Genomic DNA, 17777 nt, shown 5'->3' with positions numbered 1-17777 from the left:
AATGTACCCATTTAATGAAAAGGAGACAGTGGTACAGGGTCTTAACAGATTTACTGGTGAATGCTCTCCAACTTTTCAAGAACTAGGTGACCCCTTGATAAATCCAAAGGATGTTTATCATTATCTCCTGGCGAGACACACAGTAGGCATTCAGCCTACATTCAAACATTACTGTCAAAAACAACTTTTCCCCGGAAAAGAAAGTAAAAGTCTTTATTACATCATTTCCATGGTGCCTATAGCAGTCAGTAACTCACGTCCTGAACTATTAAACTGTTAAGGTTCTTCCCACTCTACCCTCATGAGGAAAAAAGATTCCATAGTATACTGTGGAAAGGAGATAAAAGAGCCACCAGGTACCAATGGAAAGGAAAGTCAGTGAAACTAACCCATCATCCCTTTCACAGCTTCTTACCAGAGCAAACTAATAACCTACATTACTAACTAGAAGGACACTTTCCTTATACATGATGAAAGACCAGTGTAACAAAATGAACTCTGCTATGCAGGTGAACTCTGCAAGTAACACAAATGAGACAAATAACTTGTAAGGAAGTGGCTGTTGTTTATCTTACTGTTTGATCTGATTAATGCCCACAAATGCAGCAACAGCCTAACGGTACTCTTCCGGCATTATGGACCATGCTATTTGAAAGGGTGGCATGTGAATGTCAACACTGATTTAAAATAACAGTGTTCTATACCCATTTAAGGCAAATCTGCATAAATCTAAAAGTGCCTGATTAATCAGTTCCAGAGCACAAGACTTCACATTGCTAAAATTCATTGTAAGAAGTATTTCACAAAATCCTCAAATCTAAAATATGAAAAAAGGTTTTAAAAACACTTTAACTAAAAAGATCATTTCTATTAAATATTTTAAAATAGGAATGAGTTTTTGAAATTGTAAATAAAATGAATCAAAATTAAACATAATGGAGAAAAGTGAAAAAATATTATTTTTAGATGATATGATTTACTATCTAGAAAACCTACAACATCTGGCACAACAACATAAACTCAGCAGAACATAACTCTGAGATTCCAATTATCAGATTTTTTTCTTTGAACACACTGTTTCCCATAGTAGACAAGTATACTAGATCTCAACTTTTTCTTATTAGAGATGATCAGAAAAAAAGAAAATAAGAACTGGATTTGAGTTGAAAACAGGGAAGTAAGGGAGCCAAGAAATGTAAGCTGCCTGAAGTCACAGAATTATCAAACGTCAGAAGGATGATCTGAATCCTCGTGTAATTCCAAGCCTGTACCCTTTTCACTTTACCATAGTGCCAGAAGGCACCTTTAGGTGTTTTTTTTTTTTGCGGTACACAGGCCTCTCACCGCTGTGGCCTCTCCCACTGTGGAGCACAGGCTCCAGACGCACAGGCTCAGCGGCCATGGCTCACGGGCCCAGCCACTCCACGGCATGCGGGATCCTCCCGGACCGGGGCACGAACCCGTGTCCCCTGCATTGGCAGGCGGACTCTCAACCGCTGCGCCACCAGGGAAGCCCTAAAAATCACTCTTCAGATAAAATACAGTTGACCCTTGAACGTGGCGGGTTAATCATAGTTAGCCAACCACCTCCAAAGTTCTCTATATCCATGGTTCCTCCACACCGGCAGATTCAACCAACTCCACACTGTGTACTACTGTAGTATTTACTATTGAAAAAGATCTGCTTATAAGTAGACCCATGCAGTTCAACCCATGTTGTTCAAGGGTCAACTATAACTCCAGTATAAACAGAAAAGAAGTGATTTTCTCATAACAGGGGTGACCTCTAACCAAGTAAAATTATGATCAAATCATTTTAAGATAAGGTTTCTTTATAAATAAAAACTATACTTACCACAATCCATTCAGCAATGTTTTCATAGAGCTCTGGACTGAAAATTGCTTTTTTAAGCCTAGCTAGAGGACCATCAGCATCTACTAATCTGCACCGCATGAAAACATCACAGTAGCCTCTAAAATCATTGCATGGGGATCCAGGTTGCAGGGTGATGGTTCGACCAAGGAAGTACTTGCTCCATTGCACAGACCCTGTACTGGCACAAGTTGATGGCTCCACTGCAAAAGAAGTGTCAAATATAAGTTGAAGATCAGATTTCCTATCAGGCTAGCTCGGGAGAGAGGGAGGAAAGGAAGAAACTGCCTAAAATCATCACCATGACATGTTATATAGACTTTCATTAGTTAGACTAGATAACAACACTGGTAATTCACCTTAAATATTACAGCATAAACAAACAACCAGTAACTCCTGACTTAGTGCCTACAATGGCTTTAAATCCTTCTAACGGTATTTATATTAATTATTGTAAAAACGCTGGCAGGTTTTATCTAGTTTATCATTTTAAAAACACTGTAGGGACCATAATACTAGAAACACAATTCTATACTACATTTTAAAATTTCTCAAGAGGATCAGTTCAGCTGGAAATTATGTCCCAACTGTATATCAAAGTTTAACACTTAAAATTTAGGAGAAAATAAGGTTTTTGAAACAGATTTTATACTCTTGCATTTTAAAAGCCTTACTCTTCTTCATACAGCAGACATGGCATAATTCCTTATCATCTTTGCCATCAGAGCTGGCACAGGTGCACTCCTCCAAGCCATATTTCTCACAGATAGAACCTGCACATTGCTGAAAGAAAAATAAAAGACCAATTATTTAATCCCTATACAGTCAAACCTCTTGTTGACAATAGCAGACAGAAACACCTCCAACGCTAAAATAATTAAGTAGAAATACAAGTCGGGGGGCGGGGGGGAAGCATAGATTAGTATCAGAAATGGATGGTATAAACACATCTTAAAAAGAGTAAGTGCAGGGGCTTCCCTGGTGGCGCAGTGGTTGAGAGTCTGCCTGCCGATGCAGGAGACAAGGGTTCGTGCCCCGGTCTGGGAAGATCCCACATGCTGCGGAGTGGCTGGGCCCGTGAGCCATGGCTGCTGAGCCTGCGCGTCCGGAGCCTGTGCTCCACAACGGGAGAAGCCACAACAGTGAGAGGGCCGTGTACCACAAAAAAAAAAAAAAGTAAGTGCAAATAAGATAGTAAATCTTTAAAGAAATGGTAACTTAAAAGTCTAGACCAAACAAAAACAGAGAAGGAGATTAGATGAGCATCGACTTTATGTTGGTTATTATGGCTCCTTTATAAGGAGAGAAAAATGAAATTTTCCTCATGTAGAGGAAAGTGATTATTTAGCCAAGAAAGCTTTAAAGGCTTCACATTCAGAGGAAATAACTGAGAGTTCTTTTAGAGTATTAAAATGTTAATTTATAAAACTTAAAAGAAATACAAAGTTACATGCCTAGTTACATAACTATTTTTCTCTAGAGAGTATCAAACGCATGCAGTAGAAAGATGAAAGACAAGTCAATAACTAATCAAATGCCACCAGGCACTTATGCCACATAATGCATTCACAGCTTTGTGAGGAAATAGATAGGGACCGAGATTAATTACTTTATGCGGCTTTAAGTGGCAACAAACAATTATCCTGAAAAAGGTTTCATAAAACTAAATAAACAACATACAAATCAAATGCTTACCCCATTAATGCACACTTGTGTATGCCTATTACAGTCTGTAAAGTTTGGTTTAGGATCAGATGCTGGGCAGAGAGCTGTGATGCCATTACATATTCCTTCTTTTGCACAGTCTGAATCATCCCGACACTTCTCAGTTTTTGACTTGAATGCACACTGTGCTGTGCAACAGGGACCTTGACTTGGACTAGAAGAAAGATTGAGGTGAGTAAAGAAAATCACTAGGATATTTCCTATACATATAGATACAGTCCTAATTTTTAAATCATAAATGCTAAGTATGTTACTGTTAAACAAGTCTTATTGGAATAAGAGGCTATTAAATTTCAACATTCTATTAAGTGCAGAAAAGTGATTAAGAATCTTGTTTTTAAAATGAAGGCATACTATATTGAGCTTTCTTATTCTATTCTATTTGCCTATAGTAAAAGGTTATAATAGAAAATGGATTAAATATTAGGCAAGTCATCATTGTTTTTCATAGATACACATTAGTCAATTTATCAACTTTTCTCACATTTATACACTAAAATCAAACTAGGATACACAGAACATCCATTTTAAAAGTACTGCACAAACAATATTCTACTGCTTATATCTATCACTACCAAAATAATTTGGCAAGTGAAATAAAATTATATGACAACTAAGTTACAGGAGTGTATGGAATCCATACTATCTAAATATTTAAAGTTAAGATTCTAAAACTACTGACAAAAGTCACATTTTTAAAGTTAGGCATTAAATAATATGTATTTTATTGAGTGTCCTTTGCATGTCCTTTTTTAACACCCACCACACAAACTGCAATTACAAGTAGTTCAATCTGCCAACAACAGGTGCCCTAAATACTACTACTCCAGAAAATAAACCAACAACAAATAACAAAGTTCCAAAACCACATACATCTCCTAATCTCAGTTTGAAATCTGACATAACTGCCTTCAGGTGACTTCCCAGGAACATTAACACTACTGGAATTAGCAAGGTACCTGCATTGCTTTCCAGGTTTCAGCTTGCATTTTTTCCCTTCCGGTTGGTTTGCATCATAGCAGCACTCGTCTTTACACTGGTCACTATAGCCGCAATCACATTCTTCACCTTGCTCTACCATTCCATTTCCACAAATAGGTTGGCCAGATTCTGAAGAAAATAAATAAGACAAAGTAAGCATTATATGTAACATTAATTTTATTTAAAATTTATAAACTCTTTAAAGCCGCAGAACAAAAGGAGAAAGGAAAATTTCGAAGAATAAGAAAAGTAGAACAAACTAGGAATCTGGAAATTAGGAGATCTAATTATAACAGTGGCTTGGTCACTAACTAGCAATGTGGCCTTAGGCAAGTCACTTCCCTTTTTTGAGGCCTCAGTTTCTTAAGCTGTACAATGAGGGAATTTGACCTGATGCTCCCTTCTAAGGTCCCTCACAGAAGTGGTAGCATTCTATTTAGGCCATGCCACACTGAGCTTTACTGAACAATGACTGTACTATTTATATTTTTAGCACATAAGTACAAAGTAAGTCAGTGTTTCATCAAGCAGAAAAAAATTAAACCTTTTCTGTTAGAAAATTTCAAACATACACAGAAGTAGTAAAAGAATAAGTATAGTGAACTCCCATGTACCAATCACTTAGCTTTAGCAACTTCAACAATATGCTGTAAACAACTCCATCTAACATATTCAGCTGCTCTTAACAAATATCCCAAGATGAATCTAACAGATAAGGAGTTCTTTCTTTTTAAAATCTAACCATAATACCATTACACATCTAAAAAACTTAACAGTATGCTTAATAGCATCTAATAGCCAATTCATGTTCAATTTTCTTCAATTACCTCTTTACACTAGTTTATTTGAACCAAGTTTCACACAAGCTTCCCCCAACCCCTCTCCCCATGGTTGCTTTTGGTTGACATGTATCTTAAGTTCTTTTAATATGTAACAGATTCCCTCTCCTCTTTTTATTTTTACACTATTGTTAAAGAAATTGGGTCATTTTATTTTATGGAATTTCCCACATTCTATTTGGCTGACTGTATCCTGGTCAATTAGTAAATTCTTTTTGTAATGTACATTAGTTTTGCTTGTCAGCTAGACCAAGCTCCTTAAGGGAAGAACCATGTATTATTTACACATTTTGTATTTCCAGAGTCTAACAATATTGGGTCAAATCTTAGTTCATTAAGGTTAGGCTGTCTGGTCTAAGCATAGTGAATAATTTCAGAAAGATTTTTAGGCTCTTTTTAAAAATTCTTTGATTTTGCCAGTGAAGTTTAAAATTGGAACAAGAATGCTACTCTTAGTAAGAACATAAAATCACTGAATTTCAGTATCTGCAGGGAAATAAAAAGAATCAAATGTCTTCATTTTAGAGAAAAGAAAACTAACTTTCACAGAGTCTGTGACTTGCTGGAAACCATATGCCCCACTATGGACAAAACACAGTCTAAACCCAGGTCTTCTAGATCTAAAATCTGGTGCTCTTTTCTTTCTGTTATACCAAATCAATGTGGAAAACAGTTGTAGCACAGCCTTCAAACTGAGAACTGAGTGAGTGGAAGGGAACATATCTCAAGCACAGGAACCTAAAACAATGCACGTCTGAATCAAAAATATTCTAGAAAGCCTAGCTTTATACTCAGAAACTTCATTCTTATCCTTGACCACATCAAACATTAAAGGAAATTTTAGAGGTAACTGAAGCTCCATCTCACTCTTTCCTTCTTCTTTTTCTTGGCCATGCCACGAGGCTTGTGGGATCTCAGTTCCCCAACCAGGGATTGAACCCAGGACCATGGCAATGAAAGTGCCGAGTCCTAACCACTGGACTGACAGGGAATTCCCTCTCTCTTTCATTTTATAGCATCTCTTTTGTTCTCAAAAGCTAGAAGCATGCACATGCAAATATATACTAAGTAAATAATAATGATTTTTCTAGTCTAGCAATAATCATTTTATAATTCATGTGACGTAATTTAGGAGAAAAGGAAAAACAACAGAAGTCAGAAAACCATTCATGCAATATTTACTACACGTTAGTTTTCGTCTCATACAAAAATATTACTTCAAATCAGCTATTTGCTAACAGCTTAAATACAAGGAAAAGGGGCTGTTTAAATACCAAAATTATAATACGTACATATTTCATGGTAATTTAAGAAACAAATTTCCTTCCCATAATACTAAAAAGCAATATGCTCATTTTTTTCTATCTTATGTAAATGTTATTTCTTTCTTTCTTTTTTTAAAATTGAAGTATAGATATTTTACAATGTGTTGTCAGTTTCAAGTGTACAACAAAGTGATTCAGTTATACATACATATATCTATGTAAATATTTCTTTTCCAGAATCTTTTCTATTATAGGTTCTTACAAGATATTGAGTATAGTTCCCTGTGCTATACAGTAGGTCCTTGTTGTTTACCTATTTTATACATAGCAGTGTGTATATGTCAATCTCAAACTCCTAATTCATCTACTCCCCATGCCCTCGTCCCTGCTAACCCCTTTGGTAACCGTAAGTTCGTTTTATGTGTTTGTAAGTCCATTTCTGTTTTGTAAATAAGTTTATTTGTATCCTTTTTTTAGATTCCACATACAAGTGATATCATATGATATTTGTCTTTCTCTGGTATTTGTCTATACTACAAAGCTACAGTAATCAAAACAGTATGGTACTGGCACAAAAATAGACATATAGGTCAATGGGACAGGATAGAAAACCCAGAAATAAACCCATGCACTTATGGTCAGTTAATCTACGACAAAGGAAACAAGAATATACAATGGAGAAAAGACTGTCTCTTCAAAAAGTAGTACTGGGAAAAGTGGACAGATACATGTAAAGGAATGAAATTAGAACATTCTCTAATTCCACATACAAAAATAAACTCAAAATGGATTAAAACGTAAATATAAGAATAGATACTACAAAACTCCTAGAGGAAAACATAGGCAGAACACTCTTTGACATAAATTGCAGCAGTATTTTTTTGGATCTGTCTCCTAGAGTAATGGAAATAAAAACAAAAATAAACCAATGGGACCTAATTAAACTTAATAGCTTTTGCACAGCAAAGGAAACCATAAACAAAACGAAAAGATAACCCGCAGAGTGGGAGAAAATATTTGCAAACAATGCTACTAACAAGGTGTTTAATTTCCAAAATATAAACAGCTCATACAGCTTAATGTCAAAAAACCCCACAAACAACCCAATCAAAAAACGGGCAGAAGACCTAAACAGACATTTCTCCAAAGAAGACATACAGATAGCCAACAGGCACATGAAAAGATGCTTAATATTGCTAATTATTAGAGAAATACAAATCAAAACTACAATGAGGTATCACCTCACAGCAGTCAGAATGGCCATCATTAAAAAGTCTACAAATAATAAGTGCTGGAGAGGGTACAGAGAAAAAAGAATCCTCCTACACTCTTGGTAGGAATGTAAAGTGGTGCAGCCACTATGGAGAACACTATGGAGATTCCTTAAAAACTAAAGCCATATGATCCTGCAATCCCATTCCAGGGCATATATCTGGAGAAAACTCTCATTCAAAACGATACATGCAACCCCAATGTTCACTGCAGCACTATTTACAAGAGCCAAGACATATAAACAACCTAAATGTCCATTAGCAGATGAATGGATAAAGAAGATGTGGTGTGTATACACACACACACACACACACACACACACTAACACACAATGGAATATTACTCAGCCATAAAAAAGAACGAAATAATGCCATTTGCAGCAACATGGATAGACCTAGAGATTATCATATTAAGTGACGTCAGACAGAGAAAGACAAATATGCTCTTTTTTTTTTTTTGCAGTATGCGGGCCTCTCACTGTTGTGGCCTTTCCCGTTGCGGAGCACAGGCTCCGGACGCACAGGCTCAGCGGCCATGGCTCACGGGCCCAGCCGCTCCGCGGCATGTGGGATCTTCCCGGACCGGGGCACGAACCCGTGTCCCCTGCATTGGCAGGCGGACTCTCAACCACTGCGCCACCAGGGAAGCCCCAAATATGCTCATTTTTAAAGTCACTTTCAATCAGGAAGTTTATTGTGAAAACCCAGTTTACAGATGAAGAATCTATGTGTCACTTCTACACTAAGAAGATTTAGAAAAACTACCACTGATAACAACAATAACAAAAATGAGAACCTCAATTTTAATTTTAATCTGCCCTTTTAAAAGAAAAAGAAGGCTTTATAAGAAAAAGTCAATCAATAAAAGTAAAAATTGATCATTTGAACATCATCAAAATTTAACTTTTGCTCTGGGAAAGACTGTGAAGAGGGTGAAAAGACAAGCTACAGACAGGAAGAAAATATATGCAGACCAATATCTGACAAGTGACTAGCATCTAGCCTATATAAAGAACCCTCAAAACTCAACAGAAAAAACAAAACCAAAAAAACTCAATGGCCAAGAAACATGGACATTTCACCAAAGAAGATATATATATGGCAAAAAAGCACATGAAAAGATATTCAATGTCATTAGTCATCAGAAAAATACAAAGTAAGGTACAATGAAATACCACTATATACCTATCACAATGGATAAAATAAAAATACCAAAGGCTGACAAGGATAGAGAGAAATTAGTTCACTCATACACTGCTGGTGGGAATATAAAATAGTACAGCCTTCTAGAGAACAGTTTGGCAGTTTCATATAAATAAAAACAAACAACGGCTACATTGATCCATCAGTTGGATTTGGAGGCATTTATCACAGAGAAATGAAAACTTATATTCACATGAAAAGCCTGTTTATAGCTGCTTTATTCATAACTGCCAAAAATTGAAGATAACCCAAATATCCTTTAATAGAAAAATCGTTAAACTGTAGTACACACATACCACCTGCAATAAAAAGGAACAAACTAGTGATGCAGGCAAACAATTTGGATTAATTTCCAAGGAATCATGCTGAGTGAAAAATCCCAAAGGTTACATACTGTATGATTCCATTTATATAACATTTTTGAAGTGACAAAATTTTAGAAATGGAGAATAGTGGGGCAGCTGAAGGGATACCAGGAGGGAGGTGAGTGTGGTTATAAAAGGACAACGCCAAGAGTTACTTGTGGTGGGACTTCCCTGGTGGTGCAATGGTTAAGAATCCGCCTGTCAGTGCAGGAGACACGGGTTCGATCCCTGGTCTGGGAAGATCCCACATGCCATAGAGCAACTAAGCCCGTGCGCCACAACTACTGAGCCTGTGCACCACAACTACTGAAGCCCGTGCATCCTAGAACCTGCATGCCACAACTACTGAGCCCAGGCGCCTAGAGCTCATGTTCCACAACAAGAGAAGCCACTGAAATGAGAAGCCTGTGCATCGCAACAAAGAGTAGCTCCCACTCACCACAACTAGAGAAAAGCCCGCGCACAGCAACAAAGACCCCACACAGCCAAAAAAAGAATTAAAAAAAAAAGAATTACTTGTGGTGATGGAACTATTCTTTATCATGGCTGTGGTGATGGGCACATAAACCTACACATGATAAAACTGTATAGAACTAAACACACACACAGAGAAATGACGACAGGAAAAACTGGGGAAATCTGAATAAGATCTGTGGGCTGTATCAATGTCAATATCCTTGCTATATGTAATAGTGTATTGATACTATACAGTTTTGCAAGGTGTTACCACTGGGGGGAACTGGATGAAGGGTATATGGAATCTCCATTATTTCTTACAACTGCATGTGAATCTAAATTATCTCTGTATAAATTTCAATTAAAAACAAAAGGCCATAGTGTTATGTCAATTATACCTCAAAAAAAAAAAAATGCAGGGTTTCCCTGGTGGCGCAGTGGTTAAGAATCTGCCTGCCAATGCAGGGGACATGGGTTTGGGCGCTGATCCAGGAAGATTCCACATGTCACGGAGCAACTAAGCCCGTGAGCCAAAACTACTGAGCCTGCACTCTACAGCCCGCGAGCCGCAACTACTGAGCCCACGTGCCACAACTACTGAAGCCTGCATGCCTAGAGCCCATGCTCCGCAACAAGAGAAGCCACCGCAATGAGAAGCCCACACACCACAACAAAGAGTAGTCTCCTGCTCATCGCAACTAGAAAAGCCTGCGTGCAGCAACAAAGACCCAATGCAGCCAAAAATAAATAAATAAAATAAATAAATTTATTTTTAAAAATGCAGCTAAAAAAATGAAAGGCCGTGCTTATCTGGAAACCTTCCTCAATTCTTTCTCCTTTGCTGCCATATGTTTAACTCATCTATAAGAGTGGTGTTTATGTGCAATATGAGCAGGCCTCAGTGTTTGCCTTCAAGTAACTTAAAATCTTGTAAAATAGGACAAGGACCCCCAAAAACATAATACAAGGTAGAATATTTAGAACATATTAAATGCCCTACGAGAGGCATAACAGATGAATGGATAAACAAAATGTGGTATCTCCATATAATGGAATATTATTCGGCCATAAAAAAGAATGGCATTCTGATACATGCTGCAACTTGTATGAATCTTGGAAATTTTATGCTAAGTGAAATAAACCAGATACAAAAGCATTATCCCATTTATATGAGGTACCTAGAATAGGCAAAGTCACAGAGACACAAAATAGATTAGAGGTTACTAGGGGCTGGGGAGAGAAAGAAATAGGAGTTATTGCTTAATGGTTACTGAATTTCTATTTGGAGTGATTTTAAAAGTTTGAAAATGGAAAAGCAGTGCTGGTTGCATAACACTGTAAATGTACTTAATGCTACTGAATTGTACACTTAAAATTAGTTTAAATATAAATTTTATGTTATATATATTTTACCACAGTAAGAAAAAAATTCATAGCAACTTTATTCATATTAACCCAAACCTAAAAAGCCCAAGTGTTCCATTCAATAGGAGAGTGGATAAGCAAACTGTGATATATTCATATAATGCACTTCTATTCAGTGGGGGAAAAAAATGGTACAAAATACTAATAATGAATCTCAAAATAGTATGCTGAGTGAAAGCAGCCTTCCACAAATGGGTGCAAACTGTATGATTCCAATTACATGAAATAAAATAAGCAAAATTTATCTATGGAGAAATAAATCAGAATAATGGTTGCAGGAGGAGTGCAAAGATTGATGGGGAAAGGAAATGAAAGAACTTTGTGGGGTGACAGAAATGTTGTACATCTTCACAGGTGCTTAGATTACACAGGTAAATGTATTTGTCAAAGCTCATCAAATGGTGGACTTAAGATTTGTATATGGCGGGCTTCCCTGGTGGCGCAGCGGTTGAGAGTCCTCCTGCCGATGCAGGGGACGCGGGTTCATGCCCCGGTCCGGGAGGATCCCGCATGCCGCAGAGCGGCTGGGCCCGTGGGCCATGGCCATTGAGCCTGTGCGTCCGGGGCCTGTGCTCCGCAATGGGAGAGGCCACAGCACTGAGAGGCCCACGTATCGCAAAAAAAAAAAAAAAAAAAAGATTTGTATATTGCACTTATGTGAAAAACAAAAACACCACAAACAATATTGAACTTTACTTAAATTGAACTCTACTTATGTAGGCTAAAGTGTTTAGGACTGAAGTATACCGATATCCACAATGCACTTTAAATTTCAACAAAAAAATATGGATTGAGAGATGAAGAGATTGACAAGGGTGATAAAGCAAATGTATTAAAGTGCTAACAACTGTAAAATATAGGTGGTGGGCACATACTAGGTGTTTACTATATAATTCTTTCAAGTTTTCTGAATGTTTCAAAATATTCATAATAAAATGCTGGGAAAATATACATACCAACAAAACAGTTGTTTCTCTTCTTCTCAAGAACTTGACTTATATTTCTAATACTACAGAGTGAGAATTTATTGTTGTTAAGTTTGTCCCCAGATGTTGCTCTTGCATACATGATGTAATTGCCGTTTTCTTTTTGTCCTAAATTCTTAGATTCTCCTGGAGTGCACTCTGTTCCAGAATCATGCTGTCAAAAAGAATATAGAGTTACATAAACAGGAAGTAAAATAAGGTTTTCAGGTCATCTGATTAAATGTAATTTTCTCATCAGAAGAAAAATGGAAGCTTATGGACTCTCCTTTAGAGTAGATCTTACAATTATTTTAGACTGTGAAAAGGAAGATAATTTGCTCTTTTAGGGGTCACTGTCTCAGAAGGGAAGAAAAAATCAGTGAAGGTATAACTGCAATGGATACCTTTTTTATTTTTATTTCTTTTTTTGAAATTTACATAAATCTTTGACACATTCTGCAATTATTTCTTTTAGTTGGATTCCCAGTGGTAGAGTTACTGAGTTAAAAGGTCAAATATTTTAAAGGTCTTGATACATACTGCCAAACTGCCTGACAAAAGGGCCATATTAATTTACATTATATAACCACATGGATCAAGATTTCAATAGGCAGAAATGGGAAGGAATTGGCTTCCTGGCAGAAGTAAAGTTTTTTAAAATGACTTAATTTGACAGGGAAGAAGAAATAACACTGGAATTACACTTAGACCCAAATTATGGAAAACCCTAAATGCTAAGATAAGGAAATTGTATTAGCAATATCATCAGGTATTAGAAGTAAGGTTGTGAACAGAAGTGACATGATCAGACCGATTAGAACTATACCTAGGGCTTCCCTGGTGGCACAGTGGTTAAGAATCCACCTGCCAATGCAAGGGACATGGGTTCAAGCCCTGGCCCAGGAAGATCCCACATGCTGCGGAGGAACTAAGCCTGTGCGCCACAACTACTGAGCCTGTGCTCAAGAGCCCACAGGCCACAACTACTGAGCCCACGTGCCACAACTACTGAAGACAGTGTGCCTAGAGCCTGTGCTCCTCAACGAGAAGCCACTGCAATGAGAAGCCCATACACCGCAACGAAGAGTAGCCTCCGCTCACCACAACTAGAGAAAGCCCGAGCGCAGCAACGAAGACCCAACACAGCCAAAACTAAAACCAAATAAATTAATTTAAAAAAAAAAAGAAAGAACTATACCTAGACAAAGATTCATCTGCTCAGAGTCAATACATTAAGACTTTCATACCGAGAAACAGGAACTTGTCTCATTTATGATTACAACTCCCCACAACAAAGTTTATAAAGTGGTTAACAGCAGGTGTGCAATAAACATTTAGGACAGGATAAATAAATATAAGGGATAGAATGAACCACTCAAAGAGAAAGTAACATTGTCATAATACAGATACATGACAGGAGAGATAAAGACAGATTTTAGATAAAGATGTCAAGGGAGACAGGCTCAGGAGTTCATGGTCTGGCTGATCTCACTATTAAATTATTTAATACATATTTACTAAGTACCGACTATCTATATGTATGGTATCATGAACAACATACACAAAGGGATGAGGTGTATTTGAGCATGACAGAATCATTATAAGTAGTCTGGTATGACAGGAAAAGATAGCAAGGTAGGCAAAAAAATGTGAACCAATTTATCCATTCAACAATAAGCAAAAAGTAATATTACATTAATGTCTTAAAAACACCTCTCTGGCAACCAGGCAGAAGACAGATTAGAAGGGAAGTGAAAAGAGAACAAACTAGATATCCTACTCCAAGTATGGCCCACAGACCAGCAGCAGCAGCATCCCATGGGAGTGTCTTAGAAAGGCAGACACTCAGGCCCAATCAAAGGCCCACTGAAATGGAATCTATACTGTAAGATCCTCAGTAATTTGTATGCACATTAAACTTTGAGAGACCCTAGACTAACGAACAGAAGAGCAGTTGGAAGGGTACGAAAATCCCCTGGTAAGGGTTGGATGAAGGTGACTGGGAGAGTCGAGGACATTTAACTGCCCTTGAAAATGCAAATTAACAAGAGTTCTCTGCTCATCTCTAAATTTTCAGTTACTCTTTTTAGAAAATATCACAAAAGCAGACAATAGGTAGAGCGATTCAACGCATTTTAAGTACTTTATCCAAGAGTACTGATAATAATCTATCGATTTCTGATCGGAATTAGAAGAAGAAAGACTTGCAACTTAGTGAGAGAGTACTTATATTTTACAAACTGGGGGAACATTAGATAAGAGCATTTGAGACTTTTAAGCTATGATATTACAGTTTTTTTCTAAACTCATAAAAATTTCCATTTTTACAAGTGATAAGGTACAAGTAAATGAATTTATATGCAGTTTTCAAATGAAATTTTCCCAAACTTGTTATTTTAATAAGCCCCACCAAAATCACAAAGACAGAATATCTTTCAGTATTTTGTATTTCCATGTGTATTAATCTTCAGTTCACTTGAAAATCAATTCAATGAACTGGGTATTAAATGATACCAAAGAACTGCTCATTTTGTCAGGTATCATAACCACATGGTGGTTATGGAAGAAAATGTCTAATTTTTTAAGAGATGCATACTGAAATGTGGAAGGGGGAATGAATTTGATTCTAACACCTTACGAAGAAAAAGAAAGAAACACAGAAAGGAGATGTGGCAAAATCCTGATGATCGTTCAATCTGAATCAGAGGTTGGCAAATCGCAGCCCACAGCCTGTTTTTATATGGCCTAAGGTAAGAATGGTTTTTCCATGTTTAAAAGATTGTAGGGCCTCCCTGGTGGCACAGTGGTTGAGAGTCCACCTGCCGATGCAGGGGACACAGGTTCGTGCCCCGGTCCAGGAAGATCCCACATGCCGCACAGCGGCTGGGCCCGTGAGCCATGGCTGCTGAGCCTGCGTGTCCGGAGCCTGTGCTCCGCAACGGGAGAGGCCACAACAGTGAGAGGCCCGCGTACCGCCAAAAAATAAATAAATAAATAAAATAAAATAAAATAAAAGATTGTAAAAAGAAAAACAACAACAAAGAAAAATATGCAACAGAGACTAAATATTGTCCCCCACACCTATTATGTTTACTAGTAGACTACAGAAAAAGTTTGCTGACCCCTGTCCTGGATATGAACGGAAGACTTTGCCGTACTATTTGTCTCTACTTTTATATATGTTACAAAGTTTTCATACCGAACGACTTTAAAAGAACAGTCTCATTCCACAGTAGAGAAAGACAAATCTAGTAAACCCCAATAATGCTTTAACAGAAACCAAACAAGAACCCAACAATTTGCTAACATTCAAAATGTACTTTAAGCAATGAAAAGTGATTCTCATTAAATAAATATTTGAATGAATCATGTGCCAGGAACTATTTTTTTTTTAATTTTTTAAAAAAATTTATTTATTTATTTTTGGCTGTGTTGGGTCTTCGTTGCTGCACGTGGGCTTTCTCTAGTTGCAGCGAGCGGGGGCAACTCTTTGTTGTGGTGCGCGGGCTTCTCATTGTGGTGGCTTCTCTTGTTGCAGTGCACGGGCTCTAGGTGCGCGGGCTTCAGTAATTGTGGCACACGGGCTTAGTTGCTCCGCGGCATGTGGGATCTTCCTGGACAAGAGCTCGAACCCGTGACCCCTGCGTTGGCAGCCAGATTCTTAACAACTGCGCCAGCAGGGAAGTCCCCCAGGCACTATTCTAAGGTCAGGGGACACAGAAGTGAATGAAACAGACAAAATTCCTTGCTTTCATAGAATTCTGGCACTGTTGTGCTTATTTTCTTATTTTAATTACAAATATTCTATCTTCCTCCTTTTCAGTATTATGGTCAAGTACATTACTGTGTTCTGACATATAAAAACTAAACATTCATGTGTACTTGTTTTCACTGTAAACAACAAAAATTAAACAACGTGAAAGATTAGTAACTTTTAAAAAATGTAATAATTAAGCAATACTTACTGGAGATCCAAAGTTATGTCCAACTTCATGAGCAAATGTAATGTGAGAGACTTTGGGGGGTACATGAGACCCATAGTTCTGAACAGTAATAATTCCAGTGTTTAAAGACTTCTTCTTACCATCTGAATAAAGCTTACTTTTTTCACATATTCCTCCAGAGCTTCCTAATTCAAAACAAAATATGGCTAAAATTAGCATCTATTTCCCCCCAAATAATTTTCTAATATATGCTGTATTAACTTGAAACATTTTATATGTATTTTGAGTCCAAAATTGGTACACATGTATATCAAATACTCAAAAGTTTCTTTTGTCCAAGGTTAGGAAGTCATTTCAAATAAAAGTTTTAATGGCACACATATATTCCCAGGGTTGAACACAAAGTCCTTATAAAATGTTCCTCTTCATAATCAAAATGTCCTCCAATTTTTCTCCCATTAATTTAGCAAAACAAATATTTAAGAGTCTGTTCAATTTAAATATTTCAGCATTTACACTGGGTCAAATCCTACACCTCTTCATCTTGTAAAAAAAAAAAACAAACAAAATAACAACTTATATTTAAGTTAAATGAAAGTTGAACAAAATATTCTCAAAGAGATTCTGAGAAAGTCACTGCTACCAATAATAGCAGTGATGCACAAGAGTATGTGATTCACTATCCTGAGAGGCAACATACAATGTATTCTTAAAAAAAGAAAAGAATAGTGGTCGCACAGGCTGGGGGTAGGGGAAACAGGGAGAGACTGATAGAGGTACAAACTTCCAGTTATAAGAAGAATAAGGTCTGAGGATCTAATGTGTAACACATGATGGCTACAGTTGATAACACAGTATTGTATAAATGAAATTTGCCAGGAGAATAGAACTTAAACATTCTCACACATACACAAAAAGGAAAAAGGTAAATATGTGAGGTGATGGTTGTATTGATTAACTTGGTAGGGGGAATCCTTTCACAATATACAAATATCAAATCATCACACTGTGCACTTTAAATATCTTACAATTTTATTTGTCAATTATATATCTCTCAATAGCTTAAAAAAAGGAAAAAATATGTCAAGTGGGTAAAAAAAAAGGGAGGAGGGAATGAAGGAGAAGGTGGGAAGGGAGAGAAAGCAAATGTGGCAAAATGTTAACTGATTAATCTATCAGGAGTTCACTGTATACTACTCTTGCAACCTTTTGGCAAGTTTGAATTTTTTTTCAAAATAGGTTCAAAAAACTGAATTATGATTTTCCAACATGCCTTGAGGATGCTTGCAAATTTTAAAAGAAAAATCTTCATTTTTACTTATATGATACATATTAAATCATTTTGTAGTTCACCTGTTCGTTTATAGTTCCTGAACGTCAGAGCTTAATACCGAAATGAAAATGCTTTCACATCTAAAGGCAGTTAATTTAAGAAATTAGAAAAAGAACAACAGCAAATCAGAAA

General features: G+C 36.9%; 1 protein-coding gene across 1 annotated transcript in view; it reads right to left on the bottom strand.

Annotated features, from left to right (window-relative positions):
• The window catches only part of ADAM10 (ADAM metallopeptidase domain 10), a 110521-nt gene that overhangs the window by 12167 nt on the left and 80577 nt on the right, over positions 1–17777 (bottom strand). Inside the window, exons 9-14 of the mRNA XM_030878818.2 lie at positions 16334–16497; positions 12360–12543; positions 4558–4708; positions 3569–3752; positions 2548–2656; positions 1856–2076 (exon numbers count right to left, since the gene is read on the bottom strand). Coding sequence (XP_030734678.1) covers positions 1856–2076; positions 2548–2656; positions 3569–3752; positions 4558–4708; positions 12360–12543; positions 16334–16497 — 1013 coding nt within the window. The remainder of the gene's footprint in view (positions 1–1855; positions 2077–2547; positions 2657–3568; positions 3753–4557; positions 4709–12359; positions 12544–16333; positions 16498–17777) is intronic.

Source organism: Globicephala melas, chromosome 2, assembly GCF_963455315.2.
Source record: "Globicephala melas chromosome 2, mGloMel1.2, whole genome shotgun sequence".
Lineage (NCBI taxonomy): Eukaryota > Metazoa > Chordata > Mammalia > Artiodactyla > Delphinidae > Globicephala > Globicephala melas.
Note: the sequence above shows the minus strand (reverse complement) of the source record. Positions and strands in the feature narration are given on the sequence as shown.